The 23,688-nt window shown below is 40.4% G+C and overlaps 1 protein-coding gene across 7 annotated transcripts in view; it reads left to right on the forward strand.

Annotated features, from left to right (window-relative positions):
- asap2a (ArfGAP with SH3 domain, ankyrin repeat and PH domain 2a) overlaps positions 1-23,688 on the forward strand; it is an 84,276-nt gene that overhangs the window by 41,990 nt on the left and 18,598 nt on the right. For 5 of the 7 annotated variants that reach the window (XR_008600000.1, XR_008599999.1, XM_055005757.1 and 2 more), the window contains exons 3-13: positions 3,122-3,267; positions 4,119-4,193; positions 12,797-12,846; positions 13,255-13,281; positions 16,491-16,620; positions 17,126-17,211; positions 17,308-17,383; positions 17,485-17,571; positions 19,753-19,856; positions 20,734-20,803; positions 21,258-21,345. Coding sequence is in view for 5 of the 7 variants with exons in the window: in XM_055005757.1 (XP_054861732.1) it covers positions 3,122-3,267; positions 4,119-4,193; positions 12,797-12,846; positions 13,255-13,281; positions 16,491-16,620; positions 17,126-17,211; positions 17,308-17,383; positions 17,485-17,571; positions 19,753-19,856; positions 20,734-20,803; positions 21,258-21,345 (939 nt within the window). In the remaining 2 variants the exon portion in view is untranslated. The remainder of the gene's footprint in view (positions 1-3,121; positions 3,268-4,118; positions 4,194-12,796; positions 12,847-13,254; positions 13,282-16,490; positions 16,621-17,125; positions 17,212-17,307; positions 17,384-17,484; positions 17,572-19,752; positions 19,857-20,733; positions 20,804-21,257; positions 21,346-23,688) is intronic. The other 2 variants (XM_023266240.3, XM_023266239.3) reach the window with 1 other exon arrangement.

Genomic DNA, 23,688 nt, shown 5'->3' on the forward strand with positions numbered 1-23,688 from the left:
ATTTTATGCTACTTTGCATCATAGTGTGGGACAATTTCATTCCTCAGAGTGAGTGAAATAAGCACCCGCAGCCAGAGATTCAGATTTCCAGGGTCTTTTAATATTTTCTGGTCTTCTGTCATATTGTGAGATGGTCTCATTGCTCAGATTAATAACAATAATAATTCAATTTTTCTGTGGTGGTGAGCTGATGTGCTTCTCACAAGAACAGCTCCATGTTCACTAGAAAACAAAATACTTTTAAGTCAAGCTCTCAAATGCAGCTGTGGAGAGTAACTAAGTACATTTACTCAAGCACTGTACTTAAGTACAATTTTGAGTTACTTGTACTTTGCTGGAGTATTTCTATTTTATGCTATTTCTGTACTTTCATCTCCACTGCGTTTATCTGACAGCTTTTTTAGGATGAAGATTTTTAACAGAATGAATATTTTAACCAGCTTTTAAAAAGTTGAAGATTAAACCACTGTTTTCCAACCTTTATGACTCCTGATACCTTATAAAAAACAGCGTGCGGTCGGTTACGTTTCAAATGTCGGAGTTCCGAACAGCTTCATGAATTAATAATTTTCCCTTTTAAACCTTCTCACATGATTTCAATTCAGTAAGTGTTAAAATGATCCAGTATCTCACTATTAATCAAAGAAAATAAAGTTTTGTGGAAAAGAACTTTAATTTTACTTCTTTCCTTTCACAAGAATCATCCGACATCCCCTCAGGGTTTATCTGCTAGCTGCTGTATATAAAACTAGATGTAAAGTAATTCAAACCTGCAGCAGCTACAGCAGTAACATGCTGCTGAAACACTGATGATTCAGTATTAAAACTCTTACTGTGTCAAATATAGAATTATAAATCAATCATAGAGACCAAACCAGTGCTTTTACTTTATTACTTTGACTGCATTTTCCTGCAAATACTCACATGCTTTTGATAAGCAGGATTTTTCATGCAGTACTTTAAGTTGTAATGGAGCATTTTTATATTGCCGTATTTGTACATTTTCTTTAGTACAGGATCTGAAAACATCTTCCACCCCTCCTCAGTGGAACTCTTTATACATCAGACATCCTTAGAGGGTCAAATAAGTCAAACGTGTGTCAGATAAGTAAGCAATACAGCAGTACCAGTAGCTGTTTTTACTGATTACAGCAATATAAGAATCATTTAGTCTTTTCAACTCTATGTTCAACCAGAAAATAAAGGCACAATGGCCAAAAAAAATTTCCAGAAAAAAACAAGATGTTAATAAAGAGGAGAGACATGTGAGATAGAGTGATTGTCCCATACCTGAAGTCTGACATCGTGATTTGTTTTCAGGCCATTTGTCTTTAAGAGAGCCCCTGATAGCCAGCTTAATGTGTTTAGGCAACATTGAATTAGCAGATAGTGTGTACAGTGTAAACTATAAACAAAAATGTCGCCTCTCTCCTGCTTTTGGTTCCTTTTCCTGCCACGTAAACTGGCTCAGCGTGTCATTCAGCCCCTGTGAGCTTCAAAGCTGCCCTGCACTGTGAGCTGCATGTGTGATGTGTTTAGGTCGTGTTACAACAAATACACATGTACTTACCAAGCGGCCCGAGGGGGGGTTTCTGCTATTTGTCAGCTCCGAATAGCTGAGCTCAGAGCTCTCGTGTGCCACTTCAAAAAACAACAACAGGCCACCGCCCTGTTGGCTCGCAGCCTGGCAGAACCGCAGCCAAACAGCTGGAGCTGATGTGTAAACAGTAGGCTGTGGATGGTGGTCGGCGTCTGACACATGACAGTGACTGAAGTTAATTACATCTCTGTAAGACACACGTCCCACTGCAAGGCTTCTTTTTGATGTGCGGGGAGTTTATGCTTGAAAAATGTCAAATACTTGTGGAATCAGTGAAGTCATTTGTCAGGGGAAGTTCAAAGTGTTTGATCATATGTGAAGATTTGTGGACTGTTGGTTTGATTAAATTAATTTGTGATGCCATAAAAAAGGCACTTTTTTTATTATCGAGGAAGGCAGCAAACAAAGTCTACTCACTTTACACTACAAACTGTCATTTCGCCACTTGTACAGTGGGTCTCACAGGATCTTATCGTCCGGCTTCACCCACTGCAGCGGATGGTAAGTCGTGTCTCAAATTGAATTTGTCTCATGTGAGGATGCCTGCAGGTAGTGACTCAGAGGCTTTCAGCTTTTCCCTTTTAATAACACGATGGATATCTCGGCGGCCCGAGACGTGCACTTATTTAGCTGAATCCATAAACCTGCCACATCTGTAAACCGGCTGCTCTTTTATCTGCCTTTGTGTCTACGCGAGTGTCTCAGTCTTTATAGCTGAGTCATGATGTGACTGCAGGTGCCTTTCAGAGTTCATCCTCACATCTTTACACACCCCCTTTCCCCTCCTTTGAGTTCTCTCTTCTGCACCACCTCGCCCCTCCATCTCTTCTTTTCTGTAAGCGTCGTCATGGCAACAGCCCCCCTCGGCGCTCCATCCCTTGCTCCGCCGCCCGTCCCGGTGGCATTAGTTGTTATCAGCTGCCTAGTCTGGCATGAAGTGTATTAAGTGGAGTCACCGAGACACACGATGACACTTTGCTCCTGGGACAGCGAGCAGCTTTAAATGAGAGAGGCTTTTTGTTTAATGTGCCACATAGTAACTACACTGATAATGGGATGACGACATTGTTAAGATGATCCGAACTTCAATGCCTTATTTTGTAGTTTCAATCAGATCTACTCCAGAATCTAATAAGTGTCTCCTGCTGCACTTCTCCCAACCAGTTACATGAGATTCCGCTTGGTAGTTTTTTGCATAATCTTGCCGACAGATGGACAGACACACGGCTCACGCCTTGGCAGAGGAAAAAAGAAAACCCTCTGAGATTTTACAAGGTACGAAGCTAGCAACAAAAACAACTCAGTCGGTGGTGTTCCATGCTTACCGCCTCCTCTAACTAGTTTCCAGGGAAAACAATAATGGAAGAAAAATGGATCATTGTGCACTAAAAGACTCCCATCCATTATTGATAACCAGTGATTGATTTTTGACTTGTAATGATCAGAGACGGGAAAAACCTTGGTGTTATTCCCAGCACATGTCCAAGCTCATCTCTGTGTATTTGTGTGTTTATTTTGTAGCCCACGTGGAGAACGAGGAGCAGTACACTCAGGCCCTGGAGAAGTTTGGAGAAAACTGCGTGTACAGAGACGATCCTGATCTGGGTTCGGCCTTCCTCAAGTTCTCCGTCTTCACCAAGGAGCTCACTGCGCTTTTCAAAAACCTTGTAAGTCTGAAACCCTCAAGGGGACAAAGAAAGATTTCCATGCTGTCCTTAATTGTATCGATCCCCCTGAGTCACTGTGTGTGTTCTAACATACATACTCTGAGCGCATACTGAGTCCAGCTGGAACTTAAAGCCCCCGAGGAGGCAGCTCTAGTTTTCCATGGAGGCGGCCAAAGAGAAGCCAGTGCAGCACTAAGTATCTGCTGGATCTAATTCAGCTTGATCCCGCTTTGTTAAAGCCTCGTTTTATATGGAGGCCGAGGCTTTATTAAACAAAACTTGGACACCATCATGTGAGGTCTCCCTTCAGTCACTGTATGAACTCACAGTGAGAACAGGAGCTTGAGATTTTGTATTAGTCTTATCTCAGTGCCTTATATTAAAGAAATACGAGCTCCTGCCTGACCTGAATATGAAGATGTAATCTCCAAAAGCTTTTGTAAATCTCTGGGTTTGTAGATTACATTTGCAGCTTGACACACAGAGACTGGTTTTTAGAGCAACCTGCGACCAGGGGACAGACAAAGAGGAGATTAGATTTATTAGCAATTAGAAGATGCAAATGGTAGCAATCATGGTGGAAGTTTTACACCTAAACTGTGTATAATGAACAATGATTTTATTATTATTTAGCTCATTTATCACCATCATTTACTGAAGTCTTCCTTTGTTGTTGAACTCTTTTCTATTTGACTCATTGCATGCACACACTTGCACAAACAACACACAGGACACTGAGAGGATTACCTGTCAGTGGCGATTGGTGTCCCCGACTTTCAGTCTCCTGGAGCTTTAAATCCTCTGATGTAACCTTTCAACTCTTGTTTGTGTCTCTCCTCACCTTCCTCCAGTTCCAAAACATGAACAACATCATCACCTTTCCCCTGGACAGCCTGCTGAAAGGAGACCTGAAGGGTGTCAAAGGGGTAAGACAATGAACCAGTGTGACTCTGTGTTATATCAGCCGATGAACTGGGTTGAGAGTTCTGCTGTTTCATCCTTAAAGACTTAAAAGAATTAAGTATGTTTTTTTGGAAAGAGTGGACCAGGCACACACATTTTTTGTACGCCCTTTATGCCATGCAGGTGAAGACTTTTGCATTATCTCACAAGCAAAAAAATAATAACAAACTGGCAAGTAATTTAATTTTATAATCAACCCTTATTTTTGGATGAACCTCTACTGTGTAAAGAAATTAGAAACACAGCTGATTGACACTAAATGGTGTTTTTTCCCTGGAAGGATTAACCCATCTGAACCATAAAACCTGCCAGGGGGTTTGAAAAGTATGGTATTTCTTCAAAAAATCACCAAAATTACACCATTTATCCAAGCCAGAAACTACAGAAAAACAAAAACTATCTTAAAATTTTCAACTTTTCAACAGTTCTCGACCTACTCATCTATGATGTGCTGTTCCAGTAGTCAAGATGATCCAAAAACTCACCCAAAATAAACCATTTGAAAAATCCTGTGCTCCTCTGCACCGAGTGACTCATCTGTGATTGACAGTCACAGAGGAAAAATTTACAGACTTATGAGCTGAACTGCAGGCTGTGTTTACACAGAGCAGATATGAGACAAGTATGGAAACAAATTCACCACACAAGTAGTAAAATATGTAGAGTATGCTCAGTCACCTTTTTTAACTCCAGTCGTAACACCTGTGGGCGCTTGGAAAAATGTTGATTCTTGGTTTTCTCTCTTTTTGTAAACTAAATAATCAGAGAAATTGAATTTCTTTCTTATGATTCAAATGTCTAGTTCTATTGGATCAATGTATTAGTACACAAGAAGCCTAAAAAATATACCAGAAAAAATATGTTTTATTATCCTTTTAATCACGTTGTGACCCATTTGATTTGTTTTCTGAAATTTCCAAGTTGTTGTGACATCCATGCTGGGACTTCACAAGCTAAACCAAAACTTGAATTTATCTAAAAATAACGCTACTAGGATTGAATAGGATTTTTATTTTGGACACAAGTATCCAATGTCTTGCCATGGTAGTATTTTTTTGACACTTTGAGAATATTAAGTAAATTTCTTCTCCTATATAATTTTCTTCATCAAAAGAAAAGATTTTTAGATGTGAAAAGTCATCAGAACACAGGCAGTCATGCACTAATTTAGCCTAAACGTCCAGAAATTTAAATTTTGTCAGTGTTTTTTAAAGCATTTTATGTCAGTTAGTGAGTTGACAGTTGGGACGAGATCAAAGGTAAGTAGAAAATGACCAGACATTTAATGCCAAACAAACTAGTTGTTTGCAGTTTTTAATTACTTGATGCTACAGATTGAGAAACATATTGAGATTCAGGTCACATCCCTACCTGTGGTGTGTTGATGCAACACTCAGTCAACCACTAGTCGGTCATGTGTGTCCACCAACCAGACGAGACGCAGACACTTAGATCTGTAATCCAATCAGGACTCGTTACTGTCCACGGTGGTCTGTGACCTTTAACTCTCCAGCCACATGATTGGTTTTGGGTTCCACCGAGGTATGATGCGATTAAGTGAGCTCTCTAATGAGGCCGGTTGCCATGGAGACGCCACTTGTCCCCCGTGACCCTCGGCCACTCGGCTTCATCTCGACCTCTGACTGCCGTCGTCCTCTTTTGTGCCTCTCTCAAGTGCGGTGTTTTCTTTTCAGCTTCTCCTCTGTGATTTCCTTTCTTTGTCCTCTTGTCTCTGTTTTAACTCTACTGCTATCTTTGTCCTCCCCCACTTTGACTCCCCCACTCTCCAGCCGTCCCCAAACCCGCTCGCTCTCCAGTCACATCTGTAATGCTTACCCACTTATTGCTCATTAGCCCTCGGATGATTCTCATTACCCCGCTGACATGGAGCTAATGAGCTGCCGGCTATTTTATACCTCAGGACACACACACATTTACACACACGTATAAATGTCGCCGCTGATGTAATGTCACTAAACCGAGGGATTAAGCCGTCAGTGTCAGGAAAAGTAAAGTAAGGACGAAATCGGAGACAAAGTCATCAATAAGTAAAGTGATGGGTGAGGTTTTGTCTTGGCTACACCTTCCTCTAACCTGTTGCTCACCTCTGCAGCCCAAAGGCTTTCCCTCATCCCTCTCTCTTCCTTCATCATCTTCCTCATCCTCTATCGTTATCCTGCTCCCTCACTCGTGTCCCAGGGGAAGTACCTGTTAGGAAAGGGGGAAGCAGGAAGGAGCCCAGAGCTGCCTAACAGGCTGCTTAGACTGCAGGGAGAGGAGGGAGGAAAGTACCATGTAGTAATGGGTTGATATGGATGGCATAAAAGAGTAATGTATTTAAAAGATCACAGAAGTCTGTGGAGAGAAATTAGCTTTAATGCCAGTGAGAAATAGGTATTTCACGATCCACAAATAGCAACAGGATTTGCAGATATGTCTCATGATGTATGAATAATTTATAGTGTGTCTGATTGTCTCTAAAATGTCTACATTAAGTGTAGAAAATTTTATTTGTCTTTTTGGGTCGGGAAAAGGGCACAGCGTCTGCATGCTGACAAAAACTGTCTTAATGTAGCCAAATATATAGTCATATAATAGTACTACTTAATGTTAAATATTGTACAATTAAAGTGCGATGTGACATCATGTGTTTCTGTAAAGCTGTTTTTTTACCTCGATAATGCATATAGTGCATTGAAAAGACAGACATTCGATTTTTCCTCGAGTCCTTAACGGCAAGATGCATTTGCAGATCAAAGGATGTGAAAGAGTTCCTTTAAAAATCAACACATAAATTCAATGTAATAAAGAACAAAACTGACAGGAAAACAAGAAAATTACCTTGAAGAAAGAGTATGTGGGACATTGCCCTCAAAATGTAATTCCTAATTTTCATTCAGTGCAGATAAATGTTAAAATGCCTCCATATTTACACCCCTGTTTGGCAGCTTTAATAGTTGCCAGTTCTTAGGTTTGATTTAATTCAGGACTTAATGGCTTTCTGGCGGCCATTGTTCCATCGGAGCTTGTTAATATTCTGCCAATGGCAATGAGTGCAGTGAACTGACCCCGAGGGAAGCAGCCGCTAATGGCTCTGTGATTAGAGGGCTACCACCTAGCAACCTGTCACCCCTGTTACTCAGCGAAAAACCCACCATTTTCCACCTCATCTACCTCCATGACCATCTTACCACAGAGGACAATTGGGATTTTATGTGTAAATGTAAGTCATATTTTAGTTGCTGTTAATTCTCATTTTTTACTTTGTGTTAGATGAAGTGAAAGACACACGAATGCAGGCAGGCGATTTGGAAATTGCTCTGAATTCCTGTAATGCTTCACTGAAATAGTCTCAACTCAGGATATACAGTGACTTCATAAAGTACTCACTCACCTTGGAAAATTTCCTCTTTTTTATTTTCAACAGCAAATCATGGTCAATGTAGTTTTCCTTATTATGACAAGAATTTACAAAAAAACTTCTCTACAAGATAATGCCAATTATATAAAAACTAAAAAATGTCAAATAATTGATTGCTTGTATTTACCCTCTTTACAGTCAGTTACCCAGTTCAACAGAGGTGCTAGAAGTCACGCAATTAGTGAAATGCAGATCATCTAAATGCAGTGAATGTGTTTTAGCTGATTGTAGGATCAAGTCATCTGTATCTGGAAGGTCTAATCACTGATGAATCAGTACTCTGGCTGTAACTACTCCAAGAAAATTAAAGAACAAGCAACTAGCTGAAAAGGTTATTTGAAAGCATAAGCCAGGGGGTGGATGCAAGAAAATTTGCAAGTCACTGAATATCCCTTGGAGTGCAGTTAAATCCGTCATTAAGATATGCAGGGACTATGACACATGGATAAATCTGCCTAGAGCAGACCATCCTCAAAAACTGAACAACTGTGCAAAACCACCTAGTGCCACCAAGACACCTTTGACTCCTCTGAACTGTTGCCTCCCAGTCAAAGCTTTATGGCAGAGTGGAAAAGAGGAAGCCTCAGTTGAAAAAAAGCTCATTAAATCTCAACAAAAAATTGCCAGAAGGCATGTGGGAGACACTGAAGTCAACTAGAAAAGGGTTCTTTGGTCTGATGAGTCCAAAATTCAGTTTGTTTGCCATCAGACTAGACACTATATTTGAGACACCAAACAGTGCACATCAACACAAACACACCATTCCTACCATGAAGCATGGTGGTGGCAGCATCATGATGTGGGGGTGTTTCTCAGCAGGAGACCCTGGAAGGCTTGTAAAGGTGGAGGGTAAAATAAATGCAGCTAAGTATAAGGACATCCTGGAGGACAACTTGATGCAGTCTGCAAGACAACTGCAACGTGAGAGAAGATTTGTTTTCCAGCAAGACGATGATCCAAAGGATACAGTCAAAGCTACACAGGAATGGTTCAAAGAAAACAAAGTGGATGTTTGACCAAGTCAAATCCAATGGAGAATTTGTGGCTGCACTTGAAAATGGCTCTCCCTGCAACCTGACAGAGCTTGAGCAGTTTTGCTAAGAAAAATGTGGTAAATTTGGTCAAGATCTACAAGGCTGATTGAAACTTAGCCACTCGGACTCAATGCTATAATTGCGGCAAAGGTGCCTCTCCTGAATAATGACTTGAATGGGATGAAAACTTCAGCAATACTTCATTTTACATTATGTATTCTTAATTGAATTGCATTGCTTTGCAGAAGTCTGTTTTCACTTTGACACGAAAGATTTTTTTTTTTTGTAAATTCTTGTCTTGTACTCTTAACATACTGTACCTCAGTCACTGTAGTACCAGCAAACACATGAGCGACAGGGTCAGTGGAAGATCCAGTTGTGGGTTTTTTTTGTTTGTTTGGTTTTTTTTGCTGAAGATAAGCTCACTCCCACTCAGGGGAAATTGGGAAAGTGCTGAGTCCACCAGAGTGTTCTGCTAGCGGTGGACTTTCAGTGTGGATGCCGGCATGATGTCATGCCTGTAGCCGAGCCTCTTATCCTCTGCTTATTGACCAGTCTGTGTTTCTAACACACTCGTCTATCATATCAGCTCATCACTATTCAGTCACAGTGTCTGGATAGTTGGTGTAGAATCTACTGTGTTTGTTTGGCACTGAGGAGCGGAGCGAGGCCCCAAATGTGGACTAATGCATTTAGATTGAGAGATGCGAGTCCAGCTGTGCCCCGCCTCATTGTGGTTCAGTGGGACGTGAACGACTGAAACTGCCCATGCGTGGTAGCTGTTTGAGATTTAGATAAAAGCTGATCCTTGTTCACTGATAACTGTTTTTTTTTTCCTCATTTATTTGCACACTTTGCGATGAAGACAAACATAAGCAGCTAAAGGTTGCAGAACCAGGAATTTCTAAAATCAGAAGTGGTAGATTAACAAAAAGAACACATTTCTACACTTACTTCTATCTTGTCATGCAGATATTAATGATCTAGTAGTTTGTCCAGATTTTAGATATCTCTGAGTTTCCTGCCTCCATGTTACTGATAAACCTGAAAATTATACTGAATTACAGCCAGTTTTAGTTTCACCTTCACTTTTTCCTGCCAGTCTGTAAAACAACAACTGGAATCAGTAAAATGATGTCCATTCCTGATAGCAACACCTGGTCACCAAAGCCTGGCATTGCTGAAGAAGATGATCTGCTGACCCCTACATAGAGACTCCCAACACATGTTTAACACTGTTTTGGTCTAAATAGGGTATAAAAGTGCAGCAGTAGTTCTAGACCAAAGTAAATTTTCCTTTTTTGCATCTGGCCAGGTTGCACATTCAGTAGAGCCGTGGGAAAAGGTGTGAGGAATGTGTGACAGGAACTGCTATTTCTGGACTTGGATGGTCGTAGGTAGTAGGAGGTGATAGGTCTGCTAATAGAGGCCGCTGTCAAGGGCATGACATTCCTCCTCCTCCTCATCCGTCCTTCAGATTCTGCCAGACATGGAAACAGGGCGCTAAGAACTGGCTGCTCTCTGAGGGAGTATTTTGCCCCGTGCCTTGGCCTATTCTGATCTGCCCTTCCCTGCCCAGCGATGCCTGTGTCTGGTATTTTTAGCTATTGTTACCATTTTTCTCCTCTCTCTGGCGCTGACATTTCCTTCCCTCACCCTTTTTTCTTTTCTCTCACTGGCTCTCACTTGGCCTGAAGTTCATTCTTTTAGCAGCTTCCTCCTTTTTTTCTCTCTTGTTATGGCAGCTTTCTTCACCGTCTCGTTCTTTCACTTTGGGTTCCAGATTTTTTTCCCTATATTTTACAGCCTTTTATACTCTCTTTTACCCTGGTGGTTTCTGCCCTTGAGCTGGTTGAGTGAATGGCTGAGTGCTCCTTGACATGGCCCGATGAACCACACTGTGATCCTTGTGGGTTGACGGGTTGAACCTGCCACTCGTCTCCTGTTGGAGTGGAGGTCAACAGAGGGATCGGTCCTCTGTGGAGCTCTAACAATGAAGCCTGAGTCATAAGCTGAAACAGAAAAAAATGGTCTAACTGCTGAAGCTTTTAGGACCAAAACATGGTTTGAGTTTCTTTCGAGGGCTAAAAATCTCACTTTACTGCAATAATACAGCGGGTGCACAGTGTAGTTTTCTTTTATTACAGCAATTAAAGGCATCAAATGCTATATAATTCCTCTGATTATTTTTTTGCTGCGTGCCACTGAGCAGATTTTCCTGGCATCCGCGCTCTGTAGGCAACAATTTATTTAGTTGAATTGTGCTTTTTACGGAATGACATGGACAATTGCACCCGGTAATGTCTGCTTTTGTTTGTCCTAATCGCTGTTTAATCAGCTCCGCAGCAGCAAGGATGTTGTTTAATCAAGCGTCTTTGCTGAAGCAGCTGCCGAAAGCACACCCATGACAATGAGAAATCAGCGTTGCCCGTCGTCGCCGTGACCAGAGGAATTGCGTTACGAATGCCAAAAACAACCGCAACGTGCTCCCGCTCTCCTCCCCCCCAAAAAACCTCCACGGTAGCCTCGGCTCGGCTCCCAGCTGAGACAGCTGTGGGCTGCTCTGCTTCTGCAAGAAGGATGATTCAGCTCACTGATCCGCATTGTGGTGAAGCATGCAACCTTTGTTCATTAGTGAGTGAGAAAGAAAGCATTTTTCTGAGCATTTGATGGTTAGTAAGCAGTGACCGCTGGCATGACGGCGACCTCGGCCTCTTTCCTGGTTGCTGCATGGATGGGTGTGTGTTTGCATTGTTGGGCGTGCAGCCTTTGACATAGTTTCTTGCTTTCAGTTGTAGTTTTTAGCGCCTAACCACACTTTGCTTTACTGCAGTGATTGTGCACATGTAGGGCTGACTTTAATAGTTTTAGGCAATGCATGTATTTGCTTTATTTTTTTAAGATTGGTACTATTCATGTGCCTGTAATGTTGTGTAAAGACTTCAAACTAGAAGAAACTGCTAATTTGCAGCAACTAGTAGCACATCTGAGGCTCCCTGGGTGTCTGAAGCCAGCCAAGAAGTAGTTTCTAGCACACAGGTTCTCATAAATCCACTAACTGTAGGTTTTATCCTTGGAGTTTTTGAAACTTAGCAGGCATACTGTGTTAATTAATGAGCGTCGGAGGTGATGCTGTGTGGATTTTATTACTTCTGGACAGCGGTTTCCTCCTGTTTCCAGGTTTAATGCTGAGTTCAGCTCATTGGCTGCTGTCTGCACCTTAATATTTACTGTGAAAATGGTAGAATGCCCTCATCCAACTACAACTGCAACAATCAATCACTTACTCTGCTAGTTGCCAAAAGTGTTGATAGTTCTTCAGTTGGAGTCATTTTTAAAGGGAAAAAAAGTCTAAATCCTCTCATTCAAGCTTCTTAAATTTGAATATTTTCTCTTTTTTTTGCTCCCCTATAACAGTTAATTGGACAGGACGTTCAAGGATGTCATCTTTGGCTTTGGGAAACACTGTTAAGGATTTTTATACATTTTCCGATATTTTAGATACCAAACAACCAGTAAATTAATCAAGAAATAATCAAAATTTTAATTGTGACTCTTCACAACTTGGTGAACCAACATGTGTTCAAATTTTCTTCAGCTTTTCAGTCTGAATTCCTGTCAAAAGTTCCCAAAACCCACAGGGACACCTTCAAAACCCAACAGTATCTACGCTACAGTGACATAAAACACAGAAAAGCAGCCAACCGTCACATTTGTGAAGATATCTCAACAAAGTTATCAAACTGCTGACATTGAGAGTTCATTCGAGATCCCTGAAGCCTTAAAAAAAAAACCCACCATGAGTTCCATTTAGTAGCTTATCTGGGGCTTTAAATGATATTGCATGGTCTTCCTCCGCAGATTAAATGTGCTTGGAGTCGTCTTGTGCATTTACAAGTTGAAACTGAAAGTTTATTCTTGACGGTAGGAACAGCAGCTGTAAAAAACAGTGACATCTCAAGGCTGATTTCCAAGCAGACCTGAAATTTTCTATCACACTAAATTATGTTAAGTAATTTTCTCTTGATTAACTCAGCTGATTAACTGATTATTTTAGAAACATATTCCTGAGTGTGGCTTGTAATTTTGCTTTCTTCTTTGTTTTTCATAGGATTTGAAAAAGCCATTCGACAAAGCCTGGAAGGACTACGAGACAAAAGTGTAAGAAACTAAATGTGTTTATTTAATGAAACTGTAAGTTTCCATAAATAGAACATTTGATGGTTTGTTAATAAATTTGTTACATTTTGGCACCTTTTGCTAATCCAGTGCTCAGTAGTTTATTAGTGTAACAGTTCAGACAAGTCTTGTTTTGTTGGTTTCTGACTGTGTGTTAAATTGAACTGTGCAGTTTGTGTTTTGTGTCTGTCTGACTTGTCTCGACTAACCATGCTCCCCCTCTAATCTCCCCGTGATGAATATGTCAACACTTCCCTGATAATGTGAATAACCCGCCTGCCCTGTCACCTTTCCACCTCCACACTGTGACTCCGTTCTCACCGACACTCCTCTGTGACTGTGCATGCAACGAACACGAGTTTTTTATAGCACTTTCATATATTTTACAAGCTGCAAAGGACATTCTTTACTGAAAGGGTAATCCATCTTCTCTTCAAACCGTTTGGATCGAGCAGTTCTGACATCGAGAGCTCATCTGGATGCTGTCTGACTGTTCCTGACTTATTATTTGACTCTATTAATGGCAAACAGATTCCATCAATAGAGTCCAGTTGTCTGCCTGATTGGAAAAACCTCCCAAACGTGTCCTGCCGTGCTTCTTTATCAGTGATCTTCTGGTCGTCTCTGATCTCTGTGCTGTCTGCTGTTATAATAAGCTGTTTTATACTCACAGACACAGAGAGATTGAATGATTTGGTCTCAACACAGCTTTGATTTCTGATTCCCTAATTTGGTTTGCAAGCTCTTCGCATCTGACTTGAGTTTGAATTGTTTTCAGTCTCCACACTGGGAATCGTCTCATATTGAATGCTGTTTATTCAAGAAGTGATTAATCTTTTTTTTTTTTCAAATTAAAATCAGACGTCAGAAGTGCAGAAAAACCCAAAGTCTAGTATCTTTTTTGGTGCGTCACTTCTTGAATTGACAGTACTGAAAGTGGAGGGATTCTCAGTCCCATCATCAGTTGAGCAACTGTCAGTTTGGCTGGCGGCCAAACAGCCTGGCGAACATGTGTCTCTCTATTAGTCGCAGCCCTGATTATGCTGTAATGCTGTCGGGGCTGAAGATTCATGTGCTGACAAAGGCCGGCAGTGTTCTCCGAGTGAAATTTTGCACGTTCGCCAAATGGCAAGTTTGTGACAAAATCTAAAGCTGTTGAAACTCGGTGTATTTTATTCTGTACATGTCTGGTTTTCTAACCACGTTTTTTTTTTTTTTTTTTTTTTTGGAGCATCATCTTTGAGACTATTGTGTCACATTTGGTTTGAGTTCTTGTATTCTGCCTGAATTTATGAATATAGCAGTTCCACCATAGTTTGGTGTGACTGCAGACTTTGGTTTGAAACCCAGACAAGGTCAAGGTGTGAGGTCAGAATTTGTAGGACAATACGAACAGCTTTATAGGAATTAAACTTTCCGTTTCTTTTCAAAGTTGTGTCACAATTCAAAGGGAACAACGGGGAGGAGTAGTGTGACATTTTGGAAAATACACTTCCTGCTTATTTCACAAGAGTTCGATAAGAACATTTCTACTACTGTCACGCCTATCTGCTAAATAGGAAGCTACACTTCGGATATGGTTAGTTTAGCTTTTCATAATGGCGAGTAACAGGGTCAAAAAGCTGGTTTGGCTCTGCCTAAACTGAACAAAATCTATCAATCAACACATTTTAAGCTCACTGTTTAACACATCATTTCCCTTTTTGTTTCATCTGTACATAATGTATAACACATTTCATGGCCAGTTCTTCCTTTTTCTTCTTCTTCTTCTTAAAGTTTGTCGTCATTATGAGGTTGCCAAGCAACCAACACAGACTCGTATGCAATGGACAAAAGCGCGTGACGAACCGCAATTCCCAAAATGTTGAACTACTCCTTTAAGATTAGTTGTTCAATCATAACATTTTCAAACCTTTTAAAACTGCCTCATTCCTAATGTTGGATTTTGAAATTAATTTACATAGATAACACAGTTAAACCAGAGAGAGTAAAGTCTGTCTTGATGCACATGAACCAGGCTGAGCAGCTTTTAAACACCGACACTCTCCCCCCGTCTTCCTGAGGGACAACAAACTGCTGCATTGTTTTTGTAGGGAATATGCTGTCAGTAAACACAGCATATGGAAAAGAATGACCTGTTGCATGGAATGGTGCCTCCCCTCCTTTGTGTGGTGTGTTTTCCTGATTGCCTGTGGGAGATGCAGAATTTCTGTGAAAAATCAGCCCTGATTAGCGACTGTCAGGCAACCTGCCAGCATGTAAAAGTAATCAAAAAATCACTAATCTCATTGGCTTGTGGCCTCTTGGATCCTATCATGACCTTTTAATGCTCTAAACCCATACCTAACCTTAATCATCTCTGACATAATAACACTTACATTTAAACTAAAATGTGCACTAATTGTGTATAGGAATAGATCCTTCTTGTGGGATTTTAATCTAAAAGTCAGTGGATCGCTCAGTTAAATTGCTCTCAATGGCTGACATATGCTTTCTGATTTCTTCTGCTTTATGTGCTCATCTCAATTGTCGTCATCGGCGAGAAATAAGTGTTTGATTTCACAAACAACCTTTCTGCTAATTATGGAAACCCTCCAAAAGCACTGATGAGCTTAGTGCTGCTTAACTCTTTTTTTTCTGGCAATTTTAGTTTAAGCAACACTGATTATTTTTTTAATCTTACTGAAATCAGCGCATTGAGCCAGACAGTTCTCTTGTGCTGACACAGTTGCTGTGTTTAGTTCACTGCATTGTACATCTGACTGTAATGCAAGGTAATTAAATAGGTGCAATCTGTTTTCTTCAGTTCTGTCGTCTGGTGGATTTTTAACTCAACATATTTCAGGCATCTTCATAACTTCATTATTTCTGGACAGGGTTGATGTTTGCTTACAACACTGTAAAGTAAAGTGAGGATTTTTAACAATAATGCTGTGAGTAAATTGTATTCACACAAAGTTTAGTAAAGAGATAAGGCCTAAACAATTCAACATATATGGATTTGTCTTAAAAACAAGGTAGATTGGTTCTGAGTTTATCAAGGTGTTTGTCAGCGTCTTAGAGAGATATTTCAGTGCCCTTTGTCTCTTCATGTAACTTCAGACTAACTGGATGATGCGAAGAAAAAACACACACTGTTACAGGACTCCTTGCTCTTCATGACACTGAAAATAGTTCTTTATGTCTCTGCCTGTATTTTGTGATCTTTGTCATGCTTCATAATGAATTTGGGTGCACTTAAACCTCTTTTGCCAATGGTTTGAGTGTGAAAAGGTACGTTTTTGTCATCTTTTTAAGTGACTGATGTGTTAAATGTCAGCTTTTCCTTGCCCATCAACAGGACTATAGAAAAAAAAAATCTTGGCTCATGATTCAGGTAAACTACAGTTCCAGTTTTACTTAAACACCAACCAAAAATCTTATTACATCTAACCTTATAAGTACCTTAACCAACTCCAACCCAAAACCATTCATTTGTAAAACCACGGGTGCCTGGAGCCGCCTGCTCTCCTGGACAGCTTTGCTTTAGGGCTGATTTTACACTACACGATGCCTTCTGTGCATTTGTGTTTCTGCTATGGGTGTGCAATCTGCTCTCTGACCCCAGTGCTGTCACTTCTTCCCAGCACCAAGATAGAGAAGGAGAAGAAGGAGCACGCGAGACAACACGGGATGATTCGGACAGAAATCAGCGGGGCGGAAATCGCCGAAGAGATGGAGAAGGAGAGGAGATTCTTCCAGCTGCAGATGTGTGAGGTTAGTCAGACTGATGCTGGAGACGCAGAACCCACTCATTGTTTCTAATTAGTTTTTAAAATGATACTAAATAGGTAATGGAATGAAATATTTGCACCATAAAACATTAAAATGCTGAAATGACTGCACACTCTTCATGGTTCAAATAACAGCTTATAATGGTTTGGGGGCAAGAAATTACACAAGGGATTCTACAAGCATCTGTCTGTGTCAAACTAAGGTGAAGAATGAATATTTTAAAATGACAGCAAAGCCTGCTGGAATACAGATATCACATCACATTTTAGCGTGTTGGCCTAGTCAGAGGCTTTTTTGTGATGCTTTACTTTAATGATGCTTTACTTGAAAAATGAACATTTTTGCTTTGAAGTGTCTAGATATGAGATGAAAGGGATGTGTATGTTTGAGATGCACGACTAAAGTTCACAGACTTGTGAGTTGCCTTTCCCTCTGAATGAACCTGCCCTGACCCCTCTGCCTGGATCTGCGTTCCATCTGTTTACAGTACCTCCTCAAAGTCAATGAGATCAAAATCAAGAAGGGGGTGGATCTGCTGCAGAACCTCATCAAGTACTTCCACGCACAGTGCAAGTAAGACATGCACATAATATTTCTGATATAAATTAGATCACTCGGATACCATGTTTGTGCCACAATGAGAGATAAATTCATGTGTTTCCTGTTCAGTTTCTTTCAGGATGGTCTAAAAGCTGTGGACAACCTGAAACCTTCCATAGAGAAACTGGCCACAGATCTGCACACGGTGGGAACACCAGCAGCACCCTTGTTTATTTATTTAACCCCTAAACCTTTCCTTTTTGAGTTACACCTTACTTCTCACCTGTTTTTCCCCCTTTGCAACAGATAAAGCAGGTGCAGGACGAGGAGAGGAAGCAGCTGACTCAGTTACGAGACGTCCTGAAGTCAGCACTACAGGTGGAGCAGAAGGAGGTAACACACACACAAAACACACAAGTACCCGCATGCAGCCCTGAAAGTCCTCTGTGACCTTTCAGTGTCTTAACAACATGTCAGTCAAATATCAGATGTTAATCTTCTTACTCTCTGTAAATCAGATTATATACGATGCACTGGACACAATCCCAAACCTCACTATTTACCTTCAACATGCTGCAGTGATGACATTGACTGGAAGGACACACTATTGTAAATACCATGCATACAGAACAATCAAGATCTTACAATAAAAGACTCTTTCATATCAACATTTACACCGAGTTTTACAAAGTGATGTCGGTTAATTAAAAATATAAAATGTGAAATAAGTAATTGCAGATGTATTTACCCCCTTTGTAGTGACTCACCTAAGGTCATATTAAATCTCAATTAGAGTTTGCCAGAAGGCATGTAGGACACTGTCAAGTGACCCAGAAGAATGTTCTTTAGTCTGATGAGACCAGAATTTGGCTTTTTTGGCCATCAGACTTAACACTACATTTGGAGGACACCTAACACTGCACACCAACACTGACACCTCATCCCCACTGTAAAGCACGGTGGTGGCAGCATCATGGATGCTACTGGGCAGCAAGCCCTGTAAGACTTGTAACGATAGAGGGTAAAATACCTGCAGCAAAGTATAAGGAAATCCTGGCGGACAACCTGAGGCCGTCTGCAAGACAACTGCAACTTGGGGGAAAATTTGTTTTCAGGACCTGAAACATACAGCCAAAGCTACACAGAAATGTTTTTAAGACAACAAGGTGAAAGTTCTGGAGTGGCCAAGTCTGAACCCAGACCTGCAGTTGCATGCAACCTGACAGAGTTTGAGCAGTTATCCAAAACAGAAAGGGGGTTAAATTACAGTGTCCTGATTGAGACCTATCCACACAGACTCAGTGCTGTAATCGTACATCTACTAATACTGACCTGAAGGGGGTGGATACTTATGCAATCACTTATTTTATGTTTTAGATTCTTTTTTTTTATTTTTTTTTTACATTTTTGATTATTTGACATTACTTTGTAGAATTCAGTTCTCGTTTTGACATGAAAGAATTTTTTCAAATTCTTGTCAAAAAAGCCAAATCATATTGATCATGATTCAGTGTTGAAAAACAATGAAATAGGGAAACTTCCATGGAGGATATAAACTTGTTACTAACACATCACTACCACATAATACAATCATTGGGTTCTACACCACATTTCAGCAAATTTTTCTGCAGAAACTTGCCAAATCTGTTGTGGTTCGTGCTTGCGTTGCTATTTCTCTGTTTACGCCACCAGCTCCGTAAACTGAGGTGATTTTTGTCCACTCACCAGCACTATGCTTAGTGAACTGTTAAATATGCTGCAAACGTCAGCAGCTTCTGGGCTCACCTTAAGATTGTTTTCTTCTCTCCTCCGCTGCCTCCGTCTTTTGTGAAACAAGTCTAGGAGAGTAAGTGGATTTTTTTGAAACATGTTTACTGTGGCTGTTTGTAACCTGTTTTCTCTGTTGTGGTGTCCAGTGCTAGATCAGTAGTCTGTTTTTGTTCTTTTACAGCAGCAGATACTCTGTGTGGTTCTTCTTAGTGCTTTAGTTGATTTTTAGTTGTGCTGTGAGGAAAATGTTTGAGCTGGAGCTGCTGTCCCGTTCTTCACAGACCATCCTGTTGGTTGTGTGGGTCTGCTGATAAGAGCACACATAAAGTCCCTGCAGCCTTCAGAAGTCATCCTCTCTGTTTCCTGAAGTGTTCCCAGAAAGGAAATAACATCGTTCACACAAAAATCTGGCTTTTGTTTGGTCCTTATTCGAGGTAGTTGCTGTTACAATGTAAAGATAAAAATCCAATGGACAAAAAAAGTTTTAATGTGATGTGTTTTTTGATTTCTTTTGGAATTAATCTTGAGACTAAATAACTAATGCTAAAATTTGACTAGCTACTGTTGCAGACTTCAGAAGTGTAAAGGCGCCTCTTACTTCATTTGTACCAAATCCTTCTGGCTACCAGCAGAAATCTTGATATTGCTGATATTTGCCTTTAAATTCTGAGAGAAGCAGGAGACCTAGAAGAGCAATTAAATACATCTGTAGCTCCCTGTTGACTTCATATTGTTTCGCAAATCTAACGTGGAGCTCCTGCCTTTTGTGCATTTTTAACTCCTCTGGTTTGTGTGTTTTCCCAGGATTCCCAGGTGCGGCAGAGCACCACCTACAGCCTGCACCAGCCGCAGGGCAACAAGGAGCACGGCACCGAGCGCAGCGGCTGCCTTTATAAGAAAAGTGATGGGTGAGGTTTTTTTTAAATAGTGCACAAAGATCAGATGTAGTGCTGTAGCTGTGCATAAAAATGCATTAAAATTAATTGAAATCGAGCTCGGAATTTTTATTATTATACAGCAATCTGCAGCTTGTTTTCTGGAACAATTATTTACAACATAGTGAAAATAGACGTCACAATTTCACAACGTTGAAAATTAAATGATATGAAACAGGAAAGTAATTAATGTTTACTTGTGTGCTTGTTTTTCTTTATTTTTTTCAACATATTTTTATGAAAAGGTCAAGATATACAGTGCAGTTGGGATGCAGTCAGTATTTTTCTTTTTTCCCCCGGAAACATTCAAAAACCCAGTATAGCTTCTCTCTATACACAACCCTCCCAGACCAACAAACAGACCTCTTAGTTTAAAGACAAGAATCAAAGTGCAAGAGTGGAAAACTCACAAAGATAAAATACAGTATCTAAATAAAAATAAATAGATAAGGGTGAAAATACAAAAATACATTGAGAGTAGTATCAAAATAATAATATAATAACAGTAGTAATAATAATAGTAATGATAATAATAGTACAAAATGACAAGACAAAAAAAACAATAGCAGGAATGAATGTTGTTATGTGTGTAGTACACAAGTACAAAGGAAAAACAGTATAACCTGTAAAAGAGACAGAATCAGTCGAGTTGATTAACTTGTCGGTTACTCGACTAATTGCTTCAGCTTTAAAGACAGTGTTGTTTTATTAAAGACATGAACACACTGTGTCATAACTCATGCATGTGACTCCCACTTGTACCATGTGGTCATAGTAAATATTTAATGTCTGCTTTATGAATTCACCGCACATATGTGACAAACTAATCACCTTCCTGTGTGTGTCGCAGGTTGAGGAAAGTGTGGCAGAAGAGGAAGTGTACAGCGAAGAATGGATACCTCACTATCTCACACGGCACAGTAAGCAAACTGTTTTTGGAGTGTGTTCTGTTAGTTCTGCTGAAAACGTGTGCACATTTGGATGCACACACACACACACACACACACACACATGTGACCAGCCTGCACACACATTACTGTTTCAGGGTTTTGGCTGCAGGCCTTCTCCCTGGCGGGTCATTATAGTCACCCATTAACCACGAATACATTAACAGCAATCTACAGAGATCACAGGCCAAGTTTGCGAGTTAACATTCCTCTCACATCGCTGCCTCAGCTGGAGTCTCACTTAACTCTGCTCTCTCCCATATAAAGGTTTAGCTCAGGCCTGGTCAGCTTCCCTCACTAACACAGTTCATCTCACACAGAGCAGCTTAGCAGATGTTTCATTTGGCTCCACCAGAGGTCCGATACGGTTAAACACAACTATCTCGCTCACTTAGGTTGTTGTTTGTAATGTGTCTCTCTCTGGCAGGCTAACCGGCCGCCAGCTAAGCTCAACCTGCTCACCTGTCAGGTGAAACACAATCCTGAAGAAAAGCGGAGTTTTGACCTCATATCACGTACGTTCAGCTTTCTCTTTGTGCTTTCTGCCACATTCCTTTGGATTCTGTGTCGCCTGTCCTTAGCTTTTTGCCTGTGCTCACCTCTTTTCCTTTTTCCCCTCTCTCTCGTCTGTGGTCATTACAGTCAAATGCCTCGTTTTAATTAGCTCCAGGCAGCAGCAGGCCAAGATTTGTTCAGCAGCACTGTGGGTTTCAATTGTCTCTCCATTTCCCAGAAGCAGCAAAGCAGAGATGAACTGATTTAAACTGAAAAGATAATACAGTGCATTCAGCATACCTTCACATGGAATTTAGTCTCAACACTGGAATCAGTTAACTACAAACAAAAAGGCAGCTGAGATGACAGGTTGAACAATCGACTTCACAAGTTACTAAATTTATATACAGACTCAGTCTTTGTAAAATTGTGGCAGAGATTATTCACAACTGACATTTTATTTTCTGAATGATTAAGTGTGAATTCAGCAGCTGAAATGGTAGATATTGTGCATGCAGCTGTTGCCTGGGTTTTTCACCTGTCAAAATTTTTATGGGAGAGTGACAAAGAGAAAACTACTCTTGGAAAAAGCTCATGTTAAATCTTGACTAGAAGGCATATTGGGACACTCTCACCTGGAAGAAGGTTCTGTAGTCTGAAACTAAGCTTTTTTTGTAATCAGATTTAACGCTGTTGTTTAGTGGACACCAAACACTGCACATCATCATGAACCTCCCATCCCAACAGTGAAGCATGGTGGTGGCAGCATCATGATGTCATGGTGCCTCTTGGCAGTCGGCCCTGGAAGGCTTGTAAAAGTAAAGTGTAGAGACTATTCTGGAGTGCCCAAGTCAGAGCCCAGACCTCAATCTCATTGAAAATTTGAGGCTGGAATTGGAATGCACTGTTCACTAAGGATCCCTGTGTAAACTGACTGAACTTGAGCAGTTTTATAAAGAATCATTCACACCTCCTTCAAGTCAGTATTTGCATCTGCTTAATGCTGACTTGAAGGAGGTGAATATTTCTGCAATCACTTTTGGCATGTTTTATATTTTCAGTTGATTTACATAGGTTTGTAGAAATTTCTTTTCACTTTGGTGTGAAAGAATCTTTTTTTTGTAAATACTAGTTTTAAAAAAAGGCAAATTATTTTGACCATGATACAGTGGTGAAAAGCAACAAAAGAGGAAAACTTCCAAATCGGATGAATACTTTTTGTAGTGTCTAAATGTTAATCAGTCATGAAAACAATTGCTTGTTGTAACTTAAAACGTCTTTGTTCTACCCTTGTTGGACTATTTTTGTCAGACAAATGAATCAAATAACCCTTCTGAAGCTGGGCACACTGACAAACACTTCTCCACAACAAACATTTTTCATTTGGAATCAATAGCCCATTTCAGACTTCCTTTCCATTCCTTTCTGGCTAGATTGTGTCGTTAATAATGGATCTTCTGGGGGTTTCAAGTGTGTTTATTACTACATTTAAAGTAGAGAGATGATGGGAAATGACATGCAATAAACATTTCAAGTCATGTAGGATTTAAGGCCAGCTCCTCTGCTTACTCAGTAGATTTGACTTTAAGATGGTGACTGGAGAGGCAACATATTTTAGGTTTCTTTGGATGCGCTTGAACAAAAATAGATGTCTGGTTATGAAGCGGGTTCTTATCTGATGTGAGAAACAAGTTTTTGTGGTGCTGTGTTGCAGTTTGCTCTCGGTTTGACCTTTCAGGAGAACACTTTAACCCTTGTGTTGTCTTTGGGTCATTTTTGACCCGAAAACATGTTTAATAGCATAGAAAACCCCCTAAATGACCTTTTTTCAACTTTTTTTCCTAAAGTGACCCCAACATTTAAAAAAAAAAAAGAGAAACATTGTTTTTGTTTATATTTTCATCAAAGCTGTATATCAACAGTGATGGTCTTCGGGTCATTTTTGACCCGGCAGTTAAAAATCACAGTCACAGTGAACTAAAGCACACACTCACACCACACACGTCTAAAACCACACCGACACACACATGCACATCCTCCACTACACACACACACACACACACACACACACACACACACACACACACACACACACAGTTCAGATGGTAAAAGGTCAACACTGAGGCATTAAATACAGTCTTTCTGCCTTCTGAAGAGCAAAAAACTCACAAAGTGTGTGATGCATGACAGGTTGTTTCTTCATGTACAATAGATTTTTGGTTGAAAGTTCAATTAAGCTGCTCTATTTTAGAGGCTCAGTGGAGGCGGGTCATTTTTGACCCTGAGGACAAGGGAAGTGCACAGGATCTGAAGACAACACAAGGGTTAATGCCCTCTGGAGGGAATTGCTCAAAGCTTTTACT

The sequence above is a fragment of the Amphiprion ocellaris genome, chromosome 20 (genome assembly GCF_022539595.1).
Source record: "Amphiprion ocellaris isolate individual 3 ecotype Okinawa chromosome 20, ASM2253959v1, whole genome shotgun sequence".
NCBI lineage: Eukaryota > Metazoa > Chordata > Actinopteri > Pomacentridae > Amphiprion > Amphiprion ocellaris.